Source organism: Crotalus tigris, unplaced genomic scaffold (genome assembly GCF_016545835.1).
Source record: "Crotalus tigris isolate CLP2741 ecotype Arizona unplaced genomic scaffold, ASM1654583v1 scf7180000018368.3068619, whole genome shotgun sequence".
Taxonomy (NCBI): domain Eukaryota; kingdom Metazoa; phylum Chordata; class Lepidosauria; order Squamata; family Viperidae; genus Crotalus; species Crotalus tigris.
This window is the reverse complement of record NW_024096968.1, coordinates 1,420,540-1,448,098: the sequence shown is the minus strand read 5'-3', so window position 1 is coordinate 1,448,098 and position 27,559 is coordinate 1,420,540. Positions and strand designations below refer to the sequence as shown.

General features: G+C 37.5%; 1 protein-coding gene across 1 annotated transcript in view; it reads right to left on the bottom strand.

The window, feature by feature from the left end:
* Positions 1-1,133: 1,133 nt before the first annotated feature.
* Positions 1,134-27,559, bottom strand: part of LOC120311494 — a 528,108-nt gene continuing 501,682 nt past the window's right edge. The window contains exons 3-5 of the mRNA XM_039351051.1: positions 17,606-17,730; positions 2,877-2,927; positions 1,134-1,282 (exon numbers count right to left, since the gene is read on the bottom strand). Coding sequence (XP_039206985.1) covers positions 1,134-1,282; positions 2,877-2,927; positions 17,606-17,730 — 325 coding nt within the window. The remainder of the gene's footprint in view (positions 1,283-2,876; positions 2,928-17,605; positions 17,731-27,559) is intronic.

Here is a 27,559-nt window from a genome sequence, read left to right as displayed (position 1 = left end):
GTGTTCTTCCAAAAATATTTTAATGAAATTGTCTTTCTTACTTCAAACAATATACACAAAAATAGGGGAAGAGCTACTTGAAGACTCAATGCATTGACTTGGAAAGTTAGTTGGCAAAGGAAAAAAAAGCCAGAGTAAGACTGAAGAAAATAGAGGTTTTGACCCATTAGATGGGAGATTATATTATTAAATAGATGTTTGAACATACATAAGAGAATAGATAATTGTTAGAAATAAAAGTATTACTATAACTAGAAAGATAGAATATGCAACTAGAATACTATATTTTGGTATGAGAAGGGAAATATGAAAATGCCAAGAGGGTCTGAATAAGGGAAACTTTTGGTTACCCAAATATAATTTACTATGAGAAAACTATAAGCGATAGAGATGGGATATTATATTATTAAACAGATGTTTGAATATGATTAATAAAATAGATAACTGTTAGAAATAAAAGTATTATTATAACTAGAAGGATAGGATTTCTAACCAGAATATTATATTTTGTTATGAGATGGGAAATATGAAAATTCTAAAAGGGTTTGAATAAAGGAAGTTTTTACCCAAATATAATATATTATGAGAAAATTTTAAGTGATAGAGATATTTTGAACATTGATGGAAAATTAATTTTTTTTTAAAAAAATGGGAAAAATGGGATACTGATGGAACAAATGGATTTTAAGTGCAAATGCAATTGAGATATGTTTTGGCTAGAAAAGATATTATAAACTGACATTATTTCTATTATGTATAATACCAGAAAAATATGATGAAGCTGTCTATATTTAATTGTACATGTATTAACATGTACAAGAATTTTATTTGTCCAGTGTGGAAAAATGCATACCACCAGAAGAAAGAGGATCAAAGAAGCACTGGATAGTGTAATATTGGAACTAGACTGAGAAAGTTAATATATACCACTGAATTATCAATGGACCCAGACAACACGTTGTTTATTAAGTATTTATGATTGTAAAATTAGAAAATTAATAAAATGTTTACAAAAAAAGTTGTGATGGACATTTTTTGGCTATATTTTGGATGATGGGGAATGGCAATAAAAAATATATCTGAAAGATACTAGTTGGGGAAGGTGGTTTTAAAAAATCTGACTCTTTTTGCAATTAGTTTTTTATCCCAAGAATTAGTACATATTTTGTATATATATATTGAAACAAATAGAGTGCTGTGTTCATGAAGGCTGCTAGTACTATATACTTACTAGAAGATGTATTTGTTCCTTCAGTAGAGGCAGAAATCCTGTCTATGAGTTCTGCAATACACAGAAAGCAACATGGTAATGGAGATGGAAAAATCCTATCCATTTGAAGTGGAATTTAAAATTTGTCTTCCTAGGAAGGTCAAATTCTTTGAGAAAAATGGTTGAAAAAGCAGCTTTGAATAGCAGGGAACTATAATGAAATTACATGTGGTCCTAATCACACCAGGAATAATTTATCAAAGCAAAAATTAATCTTAAAAATATTCCTGCAGAAAACTAGTAGAATTAAGGAAAATACTTGTAACCATTTGTAAGATTATGATAGAATATCACTGTCCTGAACTGAAGGACCACTTTATTATTACATTGATAGAAAGTACTAGAAATAAATTTAATTTCCGACTAGATTATTTATCTTGGATCAGATAAGAAAATTCAGATGTTTTGATGACTCAACATCTGCAAAGAATACATGATCAGCACTGTTTTTGGAAAAATCTGTACTAGGAGCAAAATACTAAAGAATGGAAGAAATTTAACATTGCGTGTAATGTCAATAAACTTTAAATAATTAGAAACTATGGGTATCCAAAGCTTTGATTCAAAAGTGATTCCCTGAAATCACATTTTCAGATTGAACTGCATATCTGAAATGGATCTTGGTTGATACACAGACATTTCTTTTATAGTGATAATTCAAAACTATGTAGAAAAATCTGAATGGATAAAATTAACTTGACAAATTGACAAAGTCCAGATTTGATAACCAGCTGAAGAAAAGAGAAATAAAGACAAGAGTGACTGAATTTTCATCTTCTATGGGAGACTGAACCACAGGAAAAGCAAGACAGAAGATGTCCTTTATGAAATGCAAAAACTAGTCACATGCCAAAATCCAGTAACGTTTCAAAATATGCATTCAGAAGGCCACGTGCTCTGCTCTAGTTTCGAAATGCAGAACTAGCAGTGTTAGACAAAAGAATCTCAGAAAAGCTGAAGGGATGCAGCATTCATTATTCTGCTGTGCCACAAAAGTGACAGATGAACAGAACAAGCAGCAGCATGCAAAGTATGAGCATATAAGGTAGCTGTCAGGGAGTGGAAACTGTCTTTCAGACATTGTGAAGATTATGTTTTGAACATTCCAAATGTAGGTAGCCCCGCTGTAAATAATGTAACTAATTTCTGTGAAAAGGAAGCTTAAAAAAGGCAAATACAATCTAAGATGTGGAACAGAGGAAATATAAGCTACACAAGGAAAAGATCTAAATCTAATAGCAGCTCTTTTTAAACACTGTTATTTTATTAGAGGACACATGCAACACTAGAGGAAATGAGAGGCATTAACATCTCATGCCAAAAAAGAAAGTATCTTGTCAAGGAAAATAAAGAAAAGTTGAATACTTAGCAAGTTGCAACTTGTAACTGGCTGCTACAAATATAATTTAGGGACATCTTTAGAGATGAGAAAGACACTAAATTCCAGTTGAGATCTAAATCAACTCATAAATATAGATCCCGGATCTATTTTTTCTATGATATGTCAAAACTCTATCCAAAGTATAAAGATGCAGAGAAAGGCTGGGGAAAAAACCTGAATCTGTAGAATTAACATTAGGGATGCAAGCTATTCAACTTGACTTACGTGAGGATGAATTTACTCCTTTTGTCAAAACTGGTATCATGCCCGTGGGTTCTGAAAAAAACAAAAGCAGGAATCAGAAGCAGCGACACATGTCAGTGAACTGCCATGTGTATAAGATGGTGGTTTGATGAAATTACAGGAAAACAAGAAAAAAACAGGTTACAAGTTTTAATATAATTGAAATTTATTACTAGTGATCTCAGATATAGGAATGTTATTCTCAATTATTGGTATTTTTTATTATTTGTAAATAGCAAAAGTTTGAAAGATGATATTATAAGAAGTGAAGAAGTAATTCTCTTGGGTGACATAGGCTAAGATCTAACTTTCTATGAATCTCTGATTCAGTATGTGGAGCAAAGTATATATATTTTATCTATTACATCCCATGAATTGCATAACTGAAAAAACAATTTAGGTGATGACAGTAGATTTAAGTAATATTTTCTAGTGAAAAATAGCGCTTGAAAAAGTAATGTTAATATCTGATTTCAGAGACTTCTTTCCTCCTCATGTGCAACACACATAAAGCTTCAGTTGACTTAAGAATTATTCATGTGTAGATATCTGGGTATCTTGATGTATAACCGACATGTCTCTAGGGATATTATAGTGTCACACATCAATAAGAAACAAGAATATAGAAGACAAATGAAATAAGAATGGAAGGACAGTTTAAGTAGTTATAGAAACTGATAATGGGAGAGTTCTGTTGGTTCCATTATTATTAAGCTACAGAATATTGTTAGATTGGCCTTCTGCTATTTAATGTTGGTATGAAGCCATAGGTGAAGCTACCTAGTAATTTCTAACCATGCTTTATTACTCTTTCTAAGGTTTAGATGGTCCTATATAAATTCTGGATCTGTCAGTCCCAAAAGCCAAAAAAGACTGATACTTGCAAGTTAATGATTCTTCCAAGTTGACTTTTTTAATATATATATTTTAATATATATAGGCAGAATCTTTCCAAACTGAAGCGCTCTATTTATGTATCTAGCATATTGTCAGAAAACCTATTATCCTTCATCCTCTTTCTCTCACATAAGATATGGGGATTGACTGTCTCTTTTTCCTCTAGAATGCACCCTCCCCCTCCTGGGAATCCAGCCTACTATATTCAATCAGAGGACCAGAGTCTGCAGAAGGAGGGCTAGTAAGTTCAATCAGAATCCCAACAAAATGGAGCTCTGAGGATGGTGTGCTGGAGTAGATATTAGTCTGGGAGTAGATAATAGCTTGAGACTAGTCAATGATACATCTTCAATGGATGCTCAAATAGCCTTAATGGCCTAGAATGCTTTTAATCACTTTGGACTAAACCATCAGCAAACCTGAGACAGTAACTCATTCTCATGCCCATTATTGCCATGCGGTTCTACATGAGGAACATCCTTTAAGGATGACATAAGATTGTCACTGGTATAGAATATTGCTATACCAGTTTGAGGAACACAATTTAGAAACCATCTTTCAAGAGTTTTAAAGGAAAAATACTGGTTATTGCAACCTTACATCTCTTTTTCCAGAATATCATTATTCTTAGCTGCTTAATTGATTATCCTTTTTAATCACAATTTAAGGAAAATCTCTCAGTAGAGTTGCAATCTCATAATTAAATTGAAGCACTATCTGCTTTGCTTCTTAAAGAAGCAATCTTTTTACTAAATAGTAAATGAAGCAGAGATTTCATTATTCTTTTTGAAAACTCACAAACACAACAAAAAAAACCTGATATTTTAACATCATTCAATCCAAACTGATAGGATACTTGCTTTTAGAGGAAGACAAGAAATTAGGATTTCAAAATTCTTCAAACCATAATTGTTGACAAGCAGTTCTACAGACCTTGTTTTTTTTTATTTTTAACTTAAAACCAGACTAGACTAGGATTGCTTGAGGATTTTATTTGGTCTACTTGTTAAAGATAAGTTTATACCTTCTCAAAAGTATGGAGTGAAATATATATGCATCTCCTTCCTATATCATCCAGTTCTGACTATTTCTTTAAAATATTTGAAATATTTAATTGCATCAATGTATAAATAAGCACCAAAATTTTGCAATAAATGAACATTAAATATTATTCATACAACTAGATCTGCATAAGATCTTTAGATATTTTATGGAGAATTAATGTATAAATACAAAAATACACAAGATAAAAATTATAAGCAAGAAAAAAGTGATCTATATATCTCAGCCTTTCCAATATATGTTGCATTCTGGGAATGAAAAGTTTTTCAAAAGTAGGATTCATAAGCATTATAGGAAAAGCCACATGGCAAAACTGAGGGCTTTGTTTTGTTTGATCTGGCAGCACAGTAAGAATGTCTTCCCCCAGTTTTTGTAAAGATCTCCTCTGGGATACTTTGAAGAAGAGGTCTATTGTGGATGGAAAAGGATGAGAGATGAGAACTAATAAGGCCCCCAACATATAATTTATTATCAATCACTAAAAAGGAAGAAACCATACAAACATTTGTTATGAGCTAATATGAAGATCCATGTAGGTACAAAGACAGAATATTACTACTTTAATCAATCAAAGGTGTGTTTCTTATAGGATTATTTTAAGTTTTAGTGGACTCACAGCTGTAAAATCCAAAATGTATGCATTTTTTTTGGGAATAGCCAAAATGTCACAAAACAGTGTATAAGCTTCTGAGATATTCAACGTGTTTTATTAGGGAATTTGTTATCTTCCCCTCCCTAAAACACCCAGGACACATCTAGAATATTGTATTAATATCACTAAAGTGTTCCAAGCTCTGAGATAGGCAGAATATCAGACTGTAATTCATTATAGCTGGGGGGGGGGGGGAATAAGCTTTTGGCATCATCCAGGAAAATGGGAATGAGATAAACAGAAAACAGGAAGAAATTACTTAAAAGTGTGCTGCCTGTTTTATTGCTTGCCAAAAAGCAAATGGCAGATGGTAGTAACATTTCTGGAAGGAACTAGAGTTGCCATCTAAACATTTGCCAAACTTTAGAAAATATGGAGTAATACCATCCTATTTAATCTCTTTATTAAGAGTAATGACATATATCTAAGAAAACCAATGCTTCAATATTTCAATAAAAATCGATATACCTCTCTGAAAATAAAAGATATTCCTTCATATTTCTTCTTCTTCTTCTCCAGGTAAAATAGTAAGTAGAAGGAATGTGTGTGTGTATATCTATCTATCTATCTATCTATCTATCTATCTATCTATCTATCTATCTATCTATCCAGAAAAAGATGAAAACATAAACATAAATATTCTGAAAGAGTTAATCACTGCCTGAAAGTTAAGTATAATTCATGGAGGCCATAGATGTAATTGGTGAAGAGGGATAAAAAAGAAAAAAGTTCTTTGTTCATACTGGAGACGGAGAAGTTTGGCTCCTGAAAACATAACAGCTCCCGTCTGTTTAAATCCTCAAGTAGCGGATGGTTTCTGTTATTTGCTGCTTATGAATTCTAATGCATTTGTTAATTTCAAATGACAATTGGCAGCCAAACAAGCTGTCAAACCATTTAAAAACAAAAATATGTGAAGAAAACAACATGAAAAATTACAATATAATTTACCCTAGTAAGATAACAACAATTCAGGCATCTGTTATGTAATGGATTTCTATAGGGGTTCTTCTTAGGCATTGAAATAAAGTTTATGTGTGGCATCAAGTGTGATAGAAATCATGACATTATTTCCATTGCTTTCCTGTCAGTATATTTTTCTCCCAAGCACTTTGGAAGAGACTAACAATGCACTTTCCAAGTGTATGCCCATTGACACAAATTTAAGATCGCACTTCTGAAGTCTTAATATTGGAAGAAAGAAAGAAGCATCCCACTAGATATAACAGAAGTCCATTGAAAACAAAGAAACAATTTCATCAGGGAAAGGTCGTATTTCTCTCCAATAAAATACAATTGGCTGTGCATGCATCTAGCTCTCTCTCTATATAAGTGTATGATGGTGAGTAAACTAATAGATTTCTTGAAAAAAAGCAGAAGCAATAAGATATACAATCTCAAAATATTCTATATTATGTTTGGCATACCTACCTGAAAATGTTGTTTTACATTTTTACAAAATGTTATCAGTTACCTTCCATTAGGGAATACGACACTTAAAATTCCACAAAGCTCACACAAAAAGGTGAAAGCAAAATTAGCATACAGTAAATGTAACCAATTCCTCCTGTTTGCTATTTATATCATTCTCCTGGAGAAATTCCGCACATCTTTACAGACCTCAATTATACTTTCTCCAAGGAGAATTTCATTTTCAGAGTAAAGTTAACATGGAAAAGAATGCTTTAATAATTTAAAGACAGCCTTAAAATACGTATCTGTGGCATTTGATTTGTTTTATTGTTTTTTAAAATTATTAAATTAAATTATTTTTAAATTATTCTATGATTTGAGATTGACTGAGGCAGCAAAACTAGATCTTTAGTCAAATGAGGTAACCATTAATGAGATAAGAAAACATGATTAATGAAAATTGTTTACAAATCTGTATTCAGCCTTCTAAAAAAGTGAAACAAACAAAACAGTGCAACGCATCGGTGTCAGGATTGCTACTGCAGAAAAACTACAAGGCAATCACATTTAATGGATTCACTATGATGATAAACAAGGGTGAAATGCCTTGGATGATGAAACTGATTTGTATCATGCATTTTATTAAGGTAGGGTTTCATGACTAGTGTCTTTTGGTAGAAATATTTTTAAGGGGGACAAAGAAATAGAGGGCATGAGAGCAGCACAGAAAGTTGTTGTAAATGAAGCAAATGCAATTGGTATGAATTGCTTCCTTAATTGTTATATTAATTCTGCTGGAATGAAGATAATGCTACTGAATTCCAGGTGACTGAGTGAGAAAAAAAAAATTCCATTCAAAACCTAGTCTTGCATGAGTATGCTAATGTATTCAGCCAATGCCATATCAGCTTAATAGTATAAAATCACAGAATCACAGAATTGGAAGGACCTAAGAAATTAAGAAAATTAAGAATTACATTAAGAAATTGGACCTAAGAAATCAAGTGCAACCTCTGCACATTGCAGAATTCTCTACACCAGAGGTGTCAAACTGCCGGCCCGTGGGCCAGTTGCATCATACGGAGGTCGCGCCCACCCCAGCTCCGGCAATGTGAAAAAGTCGCGATATGTCATGACACATCACGTGACGCGGCAGGTTTGACACCCGTGCTCTACATCATCAACTATCTAGCCTCTGTTTGAAAATTTCTACTTGAAACTATTCCATCCAATAATTTGTTCCACTAATTGACAGTTCTCACTGTCAAGAAGGTCTTTCTGAGGTCTAATCTGTATCTATATGCTTGAAATTGCATCTTATTAGTCTTACCCTCAAAACAGCACATGCACAGTGCTGGAAAAATGAGAATATACCATCAGAGGAAGAAGTAATAAGAAAAATCCTGGACTGTGCTGAGATGGACAAATTAACAAAAGAGATAAAAGAAAAGGAAGACAAAGAGTATTATATAACATGGAACAAGTTGTATGTCTGGTTGGAGACTAGAAATAATAGAGGAGAATAAATATGGAAAGATCAAAAGTGAAAATATGTGTATAATAATGTATAATAATAATAATATGAATTATTCTTAGTAAGAAGTAGAACATGAAGGAAGAAAAATATAAATAAGAAATAACGGGGCTATAAGGACAAATATTCTAAAGAAGAATAAGGGGGGAAATGTAAATAATAGATTACCGTTACGCAATTGCTATAAAAAAAAGGAGTATATATATTGTGTGTATGTGTGTTATGTTTTGTTTTGTTTTGTCTTGTTGGTTAAAAATAAAAACAATTAAAAAAAAGAGTCTTACCCTCTAGAACAGGGGTCCCCAACCCCCAGTCCATGGACTAGTACTGGCATGCCAGCAACCGGTCCACACAAACAAGCAAAGCCCCATCCATGGGATGCAGGCAGTACTCAAAACCACACACTCTCCGTTCCGTGGAAAAACCTTTCTCTGAAGAACTGGTCCCTGGTGCCCGAAAGGTTGGGGATCTGTGCTCTACAACAAATGAAATTAAGTATTCAGTCTATCAATGTCCTTTTTAAACTGAGGTGTGCAGAACTCGATGCAACACTCCAAATGGACCAGGATATAAACGTTCCACAATGTGAGCTCTATGCTCCTCTTAATGTTCCTCAATATGTTTTTGGCCTTCTTTGCACTGCACTACATTGTTGGGACATTTGACCTTGAGATCCACTAGTACAGCCAAATCCTTCTCAGATGTGCTGCTCTTTAGCCAATTTTCCTCCATGTTTAGAAGCTTCTTTTAGTTTTCTTGTCTAAATGCATGACTTTACATTTCTTCCTGTTAAATTCCTATCCATTGTTCTAATCTAACTCTTTTTAAATTCCTCCCCTCTCTTTCCATATATTAGCTACCCCTCTTAGTTTTGCATTGTGTGCAAATTTGGTGTTACCTCACTGGTCTTGCCCATATAACTTATAACAATGTTGAACAATGGTCAGGTCAGTACCGAGCCCTGTGATATTCCACTCAAAATATCTCTCCAGGTAAATTTAATACCATTAATAACTGTCATTTGAATACAATCCTTGAACCAATTATAGGATTCACCAAATTGTTGACTTGTCAGGCCCATGTCTGACCTTTTTGTTAATAAGGACAGTCTGAGAGACTTTGTCAAAGATCTTATTAAAGTCAATCATTACAGCATTTCATGCAAGCTGATTCTGTTGTGTTGAAAATAAGCAAGCATTTTTCATGCCTAGAGTTTATTTATATATATATCCCACTTTTATTATTTTTATAAATATCAAGAACATACCCAATGCATTTTCCTCCTCCTATTTCTCCACAACTACCACCCTGTGGAGTATGTTGGGTGAGAGAGTGAGTGATCCAAGGACACCCAGCTGGCTTTCATGGCTAAGGCAGGACTTGAACTCATGGTCTCTTGCTTTCTAGCCTGATGCCTTAACCATTGGACCAAAGTGGCTCTCAGATACCCTGAAATATGAACCTTGAACCCTGTGCTGGGAAATTTACAGAATAATGGAGTTGGAAGGGACCCTGGAGGTCTTCTAGTCCAACCCCCTGCTCAAGCAGGAAACCCTATACCATTTCAGACAAATGGTTGTCCAATCTCTTCTAAAAAATCTCCAGTGTTAAAACACCCAAAAATTCTGGAGGCAAGCCGTAAAACTGATTGTTAATCCCTTTATTAATGCAGCATTAATTAATTAATAAAAAAGCATTGGCTTTTTTGGCAGATGCAGCACACTATTGGCTCATATTTAAGTGATTGTTCACCAGAACTGTGTATTTCTATATTAACTGGATTGTCCAGATGTATTTTGCCGTGACATCTGGGTTGGACAGTCAGAATTTGACAAGAGAATTTTGCCCTTGTTCTTCTGCTAAAACCCTTAACACAGTGTTTCTCAACCTTTTTAATGCCACGACCCCCAACCGGTCGTAAGTCGAGGACTACTCAACTGGTCGTAAATCGAGGACTAATCAACTGGTGCAGCACCGTTTGCAGAATGGGACTTTTGGCGGGCTCAGCAGGGCAGAGACAGCCTGGACAATTCCTATTGGCTTTTGAAAGCCAATAGAATTAGACTCTATTCAAGAGAGTCTATTCTATTGGCTTTCAAAAGCCAATAGAATAAAAGGGAGTAGCACAGCTAAGGAAAAGGGGGAAAAATGGCGGACTGCGTTGTTTGGCGACCCCCGTGAAATGGTCGTTCGACCCCAAATGGGGTCCCGACCCACAGGTTGAGAACCACTGCCTTAACAGGTTTGGTTTCACCCACCTCTCCCCTGGGTTTATAGTTTTCCATTTCTTGCTTGGGACAAAGGCCCTTTTGTGGTAGTTCTGGTGTTTCTTTGAAGGCTGATGCCAGAAGGCAATTGGGAGATTCTTGGTCAGCCTATAGATTGTCTAAGGTTTCTATTTTATTCATATATGAATAGAATAATTGGGAGAGTTTTTGCCATTACTATGTTGGGAACAGTGACTCTTTTCTTACCATCTGAATCTAAGAAAGCTATTCAATTTCTAAAACCATGTCAGTTATAGTGAAGCCAAAATGTTATTTAGTGTTTTTGATAAAAGAGAATATTTGTAACTCAGGACTGAAATGAGGACTCCTTGGTGCTCACTGAGCTTGGTGGTTTTCTTGCTGATGTGTCATTATCAAACTTGGTAATATCATCCATGCTATTTAGTGTTTTGATGTTGCTCAGTTCCCATAGACTCTGAGCAGCTTACAAAATAGCAAAACATAGCATCAATCTAGAAAATATACTACATAACATCATAAACCTCTACATTTTCCAATCTTTCCTAAAGCAGAATGTGGGACAACTCATCACTGCCTACCCAGGGCAGGACAACTTGCCACAGGACAACTCATTCACATTTCATTTTGTCCCTCCTTTGGCATCCTTTCTTTAATGATTCTATTCTACTATTTGTTTGATATTAGTGCAATTCTTGCCTTGTGACAAGTTGTCCTGGGGCGAATTGGCCATGGCGAGTTGTGCTAGGGCAAGTTGACTGTGGTGAGTTGGCCACAGCAAGTTGGCTGTAGTGAGTTGGCTATGGTGAGATGGTTGTGGCGAGTTGTTACAGACTCTTCCTAAAGAGCCACGACAGGGAAGAGGGCTAGATATACAGGATGAGCTGTTCTATAAAAGGGGAGAGATTATTAAGAAGTTCATTTCATCATTGCACAATTGCTTTAAAAGATGCCTTAGTTGGCCAGTTACAAAAGAATCCAAAATAAATATTTGATTCAATTATTTGGAGAGATTTCAGAAAACACTTGAGATGAGCTATTATATTTATGGCAAATAACTGGTAAATAACTGGTGATTGTAACTGGATTGTAAAAATCTCGTTGGATTTTTTTTTTGCTATTTTCTTCATAGACATGTTGGTCTTTAAAATGCTGTGAATATAATTCCAATTATTTCTTTGCTCATATATTTGGAATTATTTTAAAATCATTGTATAAAATTTTGAACATGTCCGATAAGATGTTGAAGGATACAACTAGCAGAAGCTACCCATGCTAACGATGCAAAGCAGAACAGTATTGCAAAAAAATTCCAAATAAACTAAACTAAAATAAAAATACATATTGCTATGGCAAACAATAACACAACAGACATGCCTTTATGGTACCCTTCTATTGTGGGTTAGCATTTTGAATGGTGCCCATCCGGGTGTTTCTTCCACTCAGTGTTTTCTAAAGATTATTTTAATTCTAAAAGAAATTAAGTGAAAACTTAGCATACTACAGAACAAATCACCAGCTTTGGTTGTCATGTTCATTTGGAGCAAAGCCATTAAATGCTGCAAATGCTCCATTGAGATTGCAGAGAGCATCACTAATCAATCATTTTATAAATGCGTGCTTTGTTATTAGCAATGCCTATCTATGGCAACCATTTTGTAAGTAGGGAAGTCTTCCATGGAAGCCATTTCAGGATTTCAACACAGTGTCCAATAACTCTCAATGTACCCTTGCTAAAAAAAAAAAAAGTTTAATTACTTTTTGGGGCCTACAAAACATTAATTCTATACAGCTTTCTTTTAATATATTATTTATCAGCAAACATATAATATAATAAACTTGAGTCATGATAAGAAAGGAATACATCGTTCTCAGGTTTCAAAAACTGTTCTCATCATACATCCAGTGCCTATACACAGAATACCTTTCCCTTCCTTCCTTCCTTCCTTCCTTCCTTCCTTCCTTCCTTCCTTCCTTCCTTCCTTCCTTCCTGATGCTAATTATTTTTTTTCATTTTGATGTAACACATCAAATGTACATGTACCAAAGAACAAGATACACAGTACAACATTGGAAAATCAATTATATTTTATTAAAGCCCCTTCTTTTGCCAATCTAGTATACTATTTGGTATTTATGCCTTCAAAAACTTCATCTTGCTGAATTGCATTTCTCTATGCTTATGTCTCTTTTATGAAGATATAATATTCTTGATACTTGCACAGCACTTCAAAAATTCCATTTAAACCACACTTTAATTTCATTATAGGAATAGGTTAGCAAACTTGGTTGGAATTTTATAACTTGTACTTAGGGCTTGCAATAAGAATTCTCATACTTTCTGTGATCTTTTCTCCATTCTTTCAGTTGGAAGAGAGAACAGGAATATCCTTAGGTGCACAAACATGTGTCCATTTATCTGAGTCATTACTTCACCCTTGCAGTCTGGCTGAGTCCCGAGTCTGGGATATCACTTCAAACTGCTAAAGCCATTTCAAGTGTGAAACTGTGCAGATTTATGGACAACCAATTCATTTATATATGGGAACTAGGTCAGTTACAGGGAAAAGAAATACCTGTTTAATCCATTACTTCAATACTCATAAATTAGTATTTCGACATAACACTATTATAACAGTAGAATTTACTGGTAATGTTTTTTCCTGTAATTTACTGTGATTTTATTCTTTACATAACTATCTGTCAATTTTTCAAATATTTTAATACTTAGTTTTGAACAAGGGTACCCTAATTATTATTCTAAAATGTATTTTCTAATATATATGTAATAGATACATGCTCAGCATTAGAAGACAAGATAGAAAGACCTACACATATATTAGAGAACAAACAAAAGTATACTATATCATCAAGATAGTAAAAGAACTGAAATGGAAATGGGCTGGTCACATAGCAAGAATTGATGGCAGGTGGACCAAGGCAGTTATTGAATGAATCCCACTTGATAAAAAGTGTCCACAAAAGAGATCTAAAACAAGATGGATCAATAACATCAGCAAGTATTGTGGCCCCAATGGGCAAAAGAAAGCTCAGAACAATATTGGTTGGAAACATGAAGAAGAGGCCTTCATTCTGCAGAGGATAGACAATGGCTAAGATGATGTTAGTGGTAATTTCCTAATGTTAATATTTCTATTTTTTTAAAGGAAACAATTTTAGTCTAAGCAGAACAATATGTAGAACTCCCATAAAATTCTATGTAATCATGTAGTTTTGATGATGATTCAAAAATCTTTATCAGTTTCATTAATGTATAAAAATTTAAAAAGTGCTGGGAAAGAATTGCCAGCATCATATCTCAGTAAAACAGCATTAGTGCCAGCCAATAAAACAAGACCCAATCAATACAAGAGTGTCAGGCAAAGCACCCAGAATCACTCATGAATAGTCTCAGACAGAAGCCTTATTGCTAGCCACCCGTGTTATAAGAATCTCACCAGACTGACTGCATTCTCTTTTTTTTTTATTGAAAGTTTTATAAATTTTACAAAAAGACAAAAACAATACAAAACAAAAAACAACATATACAAAAAAAAAAAACATTACATATAAAAAACCCCCCATCCCCCACCCCTCACAAACACCCTCCCTTCCGCCCCCCTGAGCTTCCCAGAGCAGAATATAGGCTTAGTTAAAAATTAACAAATAAAGATAAAAATTAAATTAAAAAATTTATATTTATATATATAAAAAATATCTATATATAACATTCTCTATATATAAAAATAAAACTTATGAAAAAACTATGTGATATTTTTTTATACCCAATCTAAATTGTATAAATTTTATCCATTTGTCCCAAACGGCAAGAAACTTCTCTTGCGTTTGTTGCTTTAAGAAAGCCGAAATCTTTGCCATTTCCGCCAAATAGGACACTTTAAGAAACCATTCCTGCAGTGTAGGCAAAGATTCCTTCTTCCAATATTGTCCAACTAACAGCCTCGCGGCTGTAATCAAATTTAACATCAATACAACCTCCTTTGTATCACAATCTGTAACAATGCCCAACAAAAATAATTGCGGAGTAAATTTTACCCTCCTTCTAAAAATTCTCTGGATATTCCACCATATTTTGATCCAAAATGCTTTTATCTCTCTGCATGACCACCAAATATGATAATAGGAAGCATCCTTATAACCACATCTCCAACATTTGGGTTGTACGTCAGGGTACATAAGAGACATTTTTTGTGGATCAAGGTGCCATCTATAAAACATTTTATAAAAATTCTCCCTAAGGTTCTGTGCTTGTGTAAATTTGACATTTCTCACCCAAATGGTTTCCCAGATGTCCAATGAGACTGGGACACCAAAATTCTGCGCCCATCTAATCATGCAGTCTTTAATTAATTCCGTTTCTGAGTCCATTTCAACTAATACCCCGTAGATTCTCTTGATGTGGGTTTGTCTTTGATCCTTGACTTGCTTAATAAGATTTCCATCTTCTCTAAGAACACCCAATTTACAATCCACCTTCCATTTATCTACTAGTTGCCTATATTGAAACCAAGAATAAATAATATTTTCTTGCGCTAAATCTTCCCGTAATCTTAACTGCCAGTTTTGCCCATCCCATCTAAGTAGCTGACTATAAGACACCATATCCATTTTTACACCTCTTTTTATTCCTTCTATTGCATGCCAAGGTATGGCCCATAATGGAACTTTAAAATCACTTTTATAATATTTTCTCCAAGTCCTAAGTAAAGAGATTCTTAAAATATGAGATTTAAAAACCCAATCCATTTTTTTATTAAATATTAAATAGGCATGCCTCTAGATGAAGTATCTCAGGATTTGTCAAATTTATGCATTCTCTTGAGATGGTCAGATAAGGCCTCAAGAATTATGTGGGAGTCAGGCCTCTGAACTCTGCAGTTCAAATACCCTATATTCGCTCACCCACCCACCCTTAACACCTCTCTCCAGTCTAGCTGGAGATTCCAAGACAAAGAGATGGTAAAAGATTCAACAGATACAGAATGTGATACAACAAGGATATTTCTATTTATTTAGCAATTACATAGCAACAGCACTTAAATTTATACACAGTACCACTCCATAATGCTTTACAGCACTCTCTGAGCAGTTTACAGAGTCAGCCTACTGCACCCAATCATCTGGCTCCTCGTTTTATTGATCTGGAAGGCTGAGTCAACCTTGAGCCAATCAGGACTGAACTCCTGGCAGTGGGCAGAGTCAGACTGCAATGCTGCATTCTAACCATTGCACCACTACGGCTCCTATTTATTTGCTGAGCTTGTACTCTCTGTAAAGGAACAGAGAGAGGCTCATTGACCACAACTCTGTCATAGTGTCAAGGGGCTTGGAACATTTTTTTGTTGATTCAGGTTAATACAGAACATACTATGTCCTCAGTTTATTTATGTTCTGAAACTCCCAGGCTGAATTTTTTTATATGTGTTATACATGGAAATGAACCTTTAAAAGTGGCCTCCAAAGTTCCACATATATTTAAAAATGACCTGCTAGAATTGGAAACAGATGATCTGGATATAATACACCAATGCTTTACTATCTTCATTGGTTTCTAAAATATTTCTTATTTCATTCAAAGTGCTGTTTTGACATTTGAAACTTAAATGACCCTTCTCTGGATATATCACCTAAATATAAATAATTGCTAGGACGAAGCTTAAATAATAGTGGCATTTTAATTGTGGGATGTTTCTCCCATCACTATTTTATGGACATTTTGGTCTCAAACTATTTTGTAAAGATTCATATAGTCCTCTAAAATCCCTTAATTTTTAAATATTAAAACTATTGTTTTAACATAAAGCTTATACCATAAACTGTCAAGAGAATACAGAACATTATCAAAGTAAAAGATTCTAATACCAACATTACAATGTATAATTAAATGTATACCTCTATAAATATATAATCTGCACATAAATGTATTGCCTTTTGATTTTTAGCATAATGTTTGAAAATCCAGAACATTCAATAGATTCAGAATTTAAAGTAGCACAATACAATAAGTTTCCATTTTGTTTTTGTTTTTTTCATCTACTGGCAAATAGACAAAGCATCTGAGTTTTCCTGCTTTAGGAAACAATATGGCAAAATATATACCGTAATCATCTGCTAGCTCATAAGCAGAAGTATCTGTTATAAAGATTATGCATGCTGATGGAGTAAACAGCAATTTGTGTATCTGCTGTGAAAAACCCAGCAGAAGATATTGGTTAAAAATATGTATCTCCTTTCATTGACTGCAAACTATTTTTTACTTTTCTGTTTTCAGCACCTTAAAATTACAAATCTAAATTACAGGACCCAAGAGGAATAAATGCATTTAACAATTCCATATATATTTCATGTAAATCTATTGCTGTAATCTCGCTAATGAGGATAATAAACTGGAGCAGTTCCCATGTGCACAAAAGGTAAATCTCTTCCCTGTTTTTGCTGACTAGAAAACAATGAGGCAAGTGTGGCTGTAGTAGAATGTAACATTTTAAGGTCTCTTATATTATGCTCACATTTAAGCCAAAAACAGATCAAGAGTTTTATTTACTTATCTGAGTAATAAAATAAATGATCACTTACTATAAAAAGATATTGTTTTCATAACTACACTTGAAAACGTGTCAGGAAGAATATATTCAAATAACTTGAAAGAACTTCTCAGTGTAAACATTAACTTTTTTTTCAATATTGTGTCAAATTACTTAGAAATTCTACTTACATTTGGCCTTTATATTATCCATTAAATGATAAACCCAAATATTTTCACTTCAGTTTAGTTTGAGTTTTATACCCTTAAGTAGATATATTACAGGATTTTTTTAAATTATCAATTCTTATAACAATTCATTTTATTTGCAACAATTCTAGATAAGAATGAACCATGTCTTACCACTGGTGTCTGTAACAGTTATTTGAGCTTTAGTAGTGTCATCTCCAAATCTGTTGCTTGCTTTACATGTATATTCCCCAGCGTCATCCAACGAAGCTTTAGTAATGCGGAGTTCTGAGAATGTTCTAAGGAAAGAAAGTTGAATAATATATTAAACCATTTTATGCATCATTGAAGGAAACAAATATCCCAAAAAAAATTCTTTTTAGATTTGTTCCTCCTTTACTGGAGGTGCACAGAGGAGCCATGCTCATAAGATAAACAACACAATGTAAATTACAGGTAGTCTTCAACTTACAACAGTTCATTTAGTGACCATTTGAAGTTACAATGAAAAATGTGACTTATAACCATTCTTCACACATATGACCCCTGCAGCAACCTCAGGATCATGTGATTTACATTCGGATGCTTGACAACTGACTCATATTTATGACAATTGGAGTGTTCCGGGCTCCTGTGATCACCTTTGGCAACCTTCTGACAAGCAAAGTCAATGGGGAGGTCAGATTCACTTAACCACCATGTTACTAATTTAACAACTGCAGTGATTCACTTAACAACTGTGTCAAGAAAAATCGTAAAATGGGGCAAAACTCACTTAACAAATTTCTCACTTAGCAACATAAATTCTGGGCTCATTTGTGGCCATAAATCGAGGACTACCTGTAGTATGTACAGTAATACACATTTTCCTATTATAGATTTGATAGTATAGATACTCCTTACTTAATGACCATATGACTCCCTCCCATTACTTACAATCCACCCTTAAAATTATGACTGCCGCACAGACACATCTGGAATCATATGATCACAGTCTGGTGCTTGGCATATTTCAGATCATATTTACAACTGGTTACAGTGTCCCATATTAACATGACCATGATCTGTGCTATTTTTTGCCAGTTTCCACCCCAAAAAAACCCCATTCAGGAGAAAGGAATTTCTTAATATACATGTGGTTTGTTTAACAACCACATAATTCAACTTAATGACCACAGTGACTCATTTTACGACTGTCTTAAAAACAGTCGTAAAATCAAGTCAGGTCATGTGGTGACACACTTAATTACCACAATGTTTTATGCCAAAATTCCAGGTTCGATTGTGGATGTTAAGTGAGGATTACCTGTAGAACAAAAGGGGTAGGTAAAGGATAATCTATTGTCTTTACCTTGAGATTAACCTTCAGTTATTTGTTTGAACTGATCATTAGAAGTTAGAACTAGAAAGCAGTTTGGTTTTTCGTCCTTGGATTCAATTGTTAATTATCCTTGCTTATCTTCTTTTAATGTGAATATATGAGCACAAAACTTCCCATTATTAATTTTTTTAAGTAACTCTAAGAACTCTTGTCTGGATGAGGTAAATTGCTTTAAATAATAAAAATACCCAAACATTTGGGTCCTATTTTTCAAAAAATAAAGACATCTTAACAGTAAGAGATAAAAAATTATTTTGAGTTAAGCTCATCATCCCTCCTATGCTCTTATGGATATATCTACATGTTTATCTTGGCAACAGTACAGATATGAATTGCAATTCCTTCTTCTGTTGTTGTTTTAATCTCCCAGTTTGGACTGTAACCCTGAGAATATTTGAGAGTATTTGATGAGTCTCTCATACAGCTACTAATGATGGTCAACCCTGCTTAACTTTGTTTGGATCAGTTAAGATTTCTAGCTACTGCCAAATTTTGTAGGACAGTCTTAAGTACAATAATTTAACTCTTCAACTGCCTCATTAAAAACAATGAAATTGCATGAGGTTTTCCCAGAACATTAACTATATTAACATTAATTTAGGATCTGACATTAGGATTTCATTTTGAAGTAGACACTACAATGATGGATTATAGATCACAGCACTTTTATTATAATTGCTCAGTACTGTCTGATCTTTCTAGTAATATACAAATATTGTATATCCTTGTAAATTATAGGATGATTGTGAATGTAGGGCTTTATAAGGCTAGAGGTCTCAAACCACCCCATCTATTCACATCTCTACTTCAGATCCTACCTGAGGTAGTGCCTTAATAGCTTCTATCTTCCAGCTGTTGTCCTATCTCCTAATCCAGCATATGAAAGACAGTGGCCCTGAAATCTATGCTGCCTATTTTGTGATTAAAATGGCAACATGGAAATAAGTTTAGTATAGTAAAACAATACCTGACCATGTGGCATAGAAACATGATCTTAATATAAAATTAGAACATAGAATCATAGAGCTGGGATGGGCCTTGGAGGTCTTCTAGTCCAACCTCCTGCTCAAGGCAGGAACCTTATACATCCCGGTCAAATGGTTGTCCAGTCTGTTTTTTAAAACCTTCAGAGTTGGAACACCCACAACTCTGGGAGGCAAACTATTCCATTGTTCTCACACTGTCAGAAAATTTCTCCTTACATCTAGGTTGGATCTCTCTTAAGCAAGCTTTCACCCATTACTTCTTGTCTTACCCTGCTTTGGAGAATAAATCAATCCCCTCTTCTCTGTGACAGTCCTTCAAGTACTGGAAGACAGTTATCATGTCCTCCCTAATCCTTCTTTTCAATAGGCTAGAGTAGACATACTTAGTTGCCTCAACTGTTCATCATATTCAGCTCTTCCTCCCCTCCTTGGGAGATAAACCAGTATCAGAGATGAACCAAATTTTAATAAAAAATGAAACTAAGCACTCCTTTTAAACTTTAATATTAAGTATTAAAATGCAGCCATTCATTGTTGGAGAAATAAATTATAGATCTGCATGGATCAGCTAAGTAACACAGATGAAAAAATATATACATATACATACATACATACATACATACATACATACATACATATATATATATATATATATATATATATATATATAAGCTTCTAGGCAAAACATGAAGATAATGGTCTGCTACAAAAGCTGGAACATCATTCAAGGGAGACATAAAATTCAATCTTTCCCTTGTTTTTCTGGGAAGAAGTCAGTTTTTGACTTCTGGCAATTGCAATTTTCTTAGCAAGATTTTTTGGAAAGGGTTTGCCATTGCCTCCTCCTAGGATAGTGACAGGGCCAATGTTACCCAGGGACTAGAATTCAGTGTCTCCCAGTTTCTAGACTGGTGCTTTAATCACTATACCAGACTGGCTCTTAAACTTTCCTCCTGTACAGAGATTTAAAGAAATTATACAATATATGAACCCCAACATAGATTCCACACTAAAACATACACCTTCTATACAAAATGAAGATTCTAAAACTGGTGTTTCTCCAGCTTTGGAAGTGATTTCACTTCAACAAGCTGCTCAGAACAAGTGATGGGAAACCCATTCCTTTGCAGCGTAGCTCGGAATCTTCAGTCTTTGTTTTTAAAAGAATCAAATTTTCACAAAGAAACCTAGTTGGAATTTCCATTAGCTAATACCTATTACAGGTAGTCCTCAACTTACAACCACAACTGGGGTCAGAATTTCAATTGCTAAGCAAGGCAGTTGTTTTTGCCATGTTTGTTAAGTGAATAACTTGTTGAGTCAATCAGGCAGTTTAGTGAACCCGGCTTTCCCCACTGACTTTCTTGTTGGAACCTGGCTGAAAAGACTGCAGATGGCAACCACATCACCCTGTTGTAAATACTTGCCCATTGCCAAGTGATCAAATTATTGAACCTCAGATGACTATTACTGAGTTGTGGAACAACAGGTTTCTGTAAACTCTTGTAGTGAGCTCTCCAAGGTACTGATATGGAGTTGTCTTGCCAGTGCCCAGACCCAGACAGAGGGAAAAAAAGAAATCTCTTCTCCAGTGTAATTAACCAATATCTAGAGAAGTTCCTAGGGATTCTCAAACAAGAAAGAATGGGGGAAGTAAGCTATATGAATAGGATTGTGAAAGAACAAAAATGTTAACTTTAATCCTATACAAAATTACCAAGGAAAAATAAAGATAAATAAGAAAATATACTGGAAGACATGCCCAATTTTAGAAAACAATAAAAAGGACTCTTACAGGTACTCTTATATGAATCACATGAGAACTCATGAGAGTAAACAAACTTTAGAAAATATTTTAATATTAAATATCTACTAACATTGTGAAGCCATTGGTTATACACTATGAATTGGCAACTATCTTATAAGTATCCACAGCAAATAAATGAGGTTGTAGATTTCTTATTCACAGTTACAATATATGTTTTATATCTGAGGCACAAGTTTCAGATTTCAGCCTAAAAGTCACCAAATTAATTTCTACCAGAATCCGTGGTAGAACAAAAACAAGCAGTGAATGCTTCCTATGAAGTCTTACAGAAATCCCAGGTTTCATTTTCAAACACAAATCATGCATGAGGAGGAGATTAACCTTCACATTGAATCTATATAAATTTCTATCCATTCCTTAAAACTGTATCAGGCACCTTTCTATAATGTATAATTAGTCCAATAATAAACTGAACTGATCTCCTTAACTTATGAGCACAAGACAAATGTAAATGAGCAATAATAATAATAATAATAATAATAATAATAATAATAATAATAATAATAGAGTTGGAAGGGACCTTGGAGGTCTTCTAGTCCAACCCCCTGCTCAGGCAGGAAACCCTATACCATTTAAGACAAATGGTTGTCCAGTCTCTTTTATAATATAGCTGCCTAAATTGGGCCAGTTACTGACCTCAACTTATTTTACTTTACAAAGTAATGATGAAGATAAAGTAATGAAAATAAGCAATAAATTGTATAATACAAAAGCATTGAAATAATAATAGCATAGTGCATTCTTAAGTATTAGACCAAAATACTAATTGTTGAGTCCGTGGCGGGAAAACAGACACGAGAAGCAGCTGGAGTTCTCAGTTTCATTTATTCAGCGTTCAGCTTACAGGAAGATGGCTTCAGCCTCGCCCAAACGCCTCGCAGCCTCTTATATAGGCAACTCCCGGGTAAATGGGTTACTTTTCCCGCGCCAGCACCCGCGCATGCGCACGGCGCTGGCGACAGTCTGTCTGGTCCCGGGCAGCTTTGCATCTGCCCGGGACTGCCTGCAAACGCCCGAGCCGTTTGCAAGGCTCGGGACATAACACCCCTTTCCCCCGGGCTAAAACTACTACCAACATACAACATTTATTTTATATGACATTTTGCTCCCCAGTGCTCCCACTGATTACTGGCTTTTGCCTTGCCAGCAATGTTATGTAATCTTCTAGATACTTAGGAGATTTCTTTGCTCTCTGTGACCTTCTTAGCTCTGGGTTACTGGCATAAGTCCCTGACTGGAGGGAGGCGTGAGCCTGTTCTCTCTATTGTGCCCTGGTGTCTTCCAAGGACTGTGCCCCGATGCCTGGCCTGCTTGCTTGCCCACCGGGCTCGTCAGGCCAGGGCTTCTGTTACTTTGTGACCTGGTTGACCTACCTAGCTGTAGACCCTCAGGCCCCTTGAAGTGATAGCCGCTGCTGGGCGTCTCTGTAGAACCTCCTAGGTCAGTCCAAGACCTGTCAGGAGGCTGTCCATTCCCTGAACCCCATTCTGTGTTCGGGCTCGTGTGGGTTTCTGTACTTTCCCAAAACTCAGGTGTTCCCTGATTTGTGCTAGGGGTGTTGTAGTCGGGACTTGGTTCCTCGACTAGCTCTGTGTATGTTTGACCCCCTGTAGGATTTGGGGTAAGGTCAGGCCAACCTTGGGAATTGTGTGCCAGCTCTCTTGCGGGGAATGATTTGTTGGGATGCCCCCGGGTATCCTCCGTTGCTGGAGTGCTGTGTGATGTGTGTGGAAAGTGAGTATGCCCCCGGGGTGACTCCCTGGCTGGAGTAGGCGTGAGTGCCTGTTGTGTGGGTAAGCTCCATGACTTCCTTTTCGGAGCAATTGCAGAACCTTGGGACGAGCCGTTTGTGCTCCCTCAGTGGAGATGGGCAGTAGCTCTTGCCCTTCCCTTTGCTCCAAAGGGTCCCCCTCCCCCCCTGGAAAAGACCCAGGAGTCTCAGCAGAAAAGTCTTGCCTAGAGCGAAGTTGGTCGATGTGCCGACGCAGGACACGACCGTTGTCCAGGGCAACCTCGTAGGAGAGAGGACCTGTGATCCTGGACACAGAAGCGGGGACCCATGTATGACCAGGCCCGTAATTGCGAGCCCAAACCGGGGCACCCACAAGTAGTTGTCTAGGTGCCCTAGGATGTGAGGTAGATGAAGGCAGTCTGTCCGGATGCAACCGGTCAAGTCTAGTAGTAAGTTGGCGCCCCCAACGAAGTTCAGCTGGACTTCTCCCTGTAGAAGTGGACGGTGTGGTGCGATAAGAAAGGAGAAAGTCAGCCAACCTGTGATGCCAGTCCCCGTAGGTGAGTCTCTTCAAGGCGTCCTTTGCGATGCGCACCATGCGTTCAGCCATACCGTTGGTGGACGGGTGAAAAGGCGCAGACGTGGCATGACGAATCAGGTTTGCCTGTAAGAAAGCTTGGAATTCGGAGGAGGTGAATTGAGGGCCGTTGTCGGACACAATGACATCTGGCAGCCCGTGTGCAGCAAAAATCCCCCTCAGTACCTGAATAGTCTTTGCAGTGGTGGTGGATGAGACAGGCACAACCTCAAGCCATTTTGAATGGCTGTCAACAAGGACCAAGAAGAACTGGCCCTGAAAGGGCCCAGCGTAGTCAATGTGCACCCTAGACCATGGGGACTGTGTTTCCTCCATCTATGCACAGGAGCTTGGGGCATCTCTGGGCGAGATCGTTGGCACAGGTGGCATGCGTGTACCTTAGCCTCAATATCTTTATCTAAAGCAGGCCACCACAAGTGGCTGCGTGCAAGAGCCTTCATACGAACAATGCCAGGATGACCCTCGTGGAGGGATTCTAAGACCCTAGTCCTCATTGAGGTGGGAATGACAACTCTGTTTCCCCAAAGCAGACAACCCTGAGAAAGGGACAGTTCGTTTCTTTTGGACCAGAAACTCTGAAACTCAGGACTAGGGCAGTGCTCAGGCCACCCGGACAGGACCCAGGAGCGGACACGTGAAAGTGTGTGATCTGTACCTGTTTCAGCGGTAACATCCCTGGCACTAAGAGGGAGCTCGGGCAAGGCTTGGATTGATAGAATGTTGACAGCTGGCGCGGGGTCAGCTTCTACTACTGGCAGAGGCAACCTACTGAGGCCATCAGCATGGCCCATTTCTTTCCCAGGCTTGTGGAGTAATGAAAAATCATATGCAGACAAAAAAATAGACCACCTAAGCATTCTAGGGGAAATGATGTGGGGAGTCTGCTTACGTGTGGTAAACAGTCCCAGCAGAGGCTTATGGTCAGTGAAGACCGTGAAATGCCTGCCATATAGAAAATCGTGGAATTTTTTAATTCCAGCAACAACAGCCAGAGCCTCCCTGTCTATCTGAGCGTAGTTGCGCTCGGCAGAAGACAGTGTTCTGGAGTAGTATGCAATAGGAACCTGAGTTCCATCAGACCTGAGGTGACTCAGGACAGCTCCAACCCCGTAGGGGGACGCATCACAAGCGATGCACACAGGGAGAGACTCGTTGAAATGTGCAAGAACACTGTTAGAAGTGAGCAAGGCCTTGACTTCTTTAAAGCAAGCCTCATGCGCTTGTGACCACAGCCACACAGCCTGTTTGTCTAGTAGCCTGTGAAGAGGCTCAGCTACACTAGCTTTATGTGGAAGAAAAGAATTGTAGAAATTCAGGAGGCCTAGAAAGGCCTGAAGTTCGGCCTTAGACTTTGGCCTGGGTGCATCTAAAATAGCAGTTAGTTTGGATTCAGCAGGATGAATCCCAGCAGCATCAATTTTGAATCCCAGAAATTCAGTAGAAGGCACCCCAATCTGGCATTTGTCTTTTCTGAGCTTGAGGCCTGATTTCCTGAATCTTAACAGGACAGCCCTAAGCCTTTCAGCTAGAATGTGTGTGGAGTCTCCTGCAATCAAGACATCGTCAAAGTAGGGGCAGACCCCTGGTATACCTCGTAGTGTGTTTTCCATAACGCTTTGGAAAATCCCAGGAGCGACATTCACTCCAAACTGTAGCCTTTTTACTTTAAAGGCTCCCCTGTGGGTCACAATGGTCTGAGCTATGGCAGCATCATCATCAACAGGCAGCTGTTGATATGCTTGAGCTAGGTCAAGCTTTGCAAAAACACGCCCCCCCTTGAGAGAGGCCAGGATGTGACTGACCACAGGAACAGGATAGGCATGTTGCTGCAATGCCTTATTGAGTGTGCATTTGTAATCAGCACAAATGCGAATGTCCCCATTTGCCTTTAGAGGCGTGACAATGGGGGTCTCCCACGGGCTGGAATCAACAGGTTCTAGGATTCCCTGTTGGATTAGTTTGTCTAGTTCAGTGTCAATCTTACTTTTTAAAGCAAAAGGGACCCTTCTTGCTTTAATCCTAATGGGAGTGACAGTGGGGTCTAGCTTTAAGGACACAGGTGGTCCTTTGAATGTGCCCAGCTGGGGGCTGAAAACATCTGCAAATTCTGTGCAGACTTCCTGTAGGTCGAGTGTTTGTAAGCTATTGAGTCCTGTGACGTGTATCCCCAGGGCCTCAAACCAATCGAGTCCTATGAGACTCGTTCGTTCACCCCCTACTACTAATAAGTCTAGTGGACCTTCAAAACTCTTGTATTGCACGTTAAGGGTGGCCTCCCCCTTAACACACACTCTTGAGTTCTGAAAATCTGTTAATACAATATCAGAAGGCCTTAACTTGGCCTTAGACCCACTTCTGGAACAAATCTTCCTAAATGTATGCAATGAAATGATGGACAGGGCAGACCCTGTGTCTAGTTCCATAGATAATGGAACCCCTTGTAGCTTCACGTTGAGTGACAGCTTTTTCTTCATGGGCTTGTGTGTGCCTGTTCTACAGATGCTTCTTCGCGAAGCGCAAAAACCTACCCTATTCTGGCTGGGGAATCTGGTACCCTTCAGGCGTTCTTCTTGGGGTTGTGCCTTTCGTCGGCCCAGGCACACAGCTGCAATGTGCCCTTGTTTACCGCATGCCCGGCAGGTAGCGGAGCGGAACTTGCAGTCGGTTCTCCTGTGGCGACCTCCACAGCCGATGCACTTGAGCGGAGCCGAAGAGCTTCCCTTCTGGTTCTCTTCCTTCGCGGGGTGTAGACGGTCGACTTCCTCGTCCGGATCCTCCTCGGAGTTTCGTCGGACGTCTTCCTGGTGCACGGACGCACCCTCTGCACTGTTTCTGATCGGCCGCATGTTTTTGACGGCGCCGCCTGCTGCTTCTTCTGCGGTGACTTCCCTTAAGGCGTCTTGGAAGGATAATTCTTCCTTTGCGAAAAGTCTCTGTTGTAGCTCGCGATGCCTTAACCCGCACACGAATCGGTCCCTCAGTCGTTCCTCGAGGTCCTTGAACTCGCAGGGCTTGGCGGCCTTCCGTAACGCGGCGATGTATTCCTTGGCTGACTCACTGGACCGTTGATCCCTTTGTTCGAAGGTGTGGCGCCATGAGATAACGGACACCTTGGGATGGAAATGCTCCTTCAGCAGCTTCTTCAGGTCTGCGTAGCTTACAGACTCTACTGGGACAGGTGCTGCAAGGTTTTCTGCGATTTCGAAGGCGTCTTGGCCGCAAACGCAAAGCAGGGTGGCCGCCTTCAAGCTATCTTCCCTCACTTGGTTTGCCTTGAAGTAGTTCTCCATTCTGGATACGTAGGACTCCCACCGCTCTGGATGTGAGACGTCGAATTCCGAAAGCCTTCCGATTTTCGCCATCTTCGGATCTTCAGGAGACGGGTCTATCAGCCAGCCTACCCCCGAATGCGCACCGGATTGGCGGGCAGCTGCCGAGTCGACGCCGTTCCTCTTTCGCCGCTCAGGACTCCTTGGGTAAGCTTACACTTCTTCCTTTCCAGGTAGTGCAAGGCATCCCATCCTCGTCGCCAGTGTTGAGTCCGTGGCGGGAAAACAGACACGAGAAGCAGCTGGAGTTCTCAGTTTCATTTATTCAGCGTTC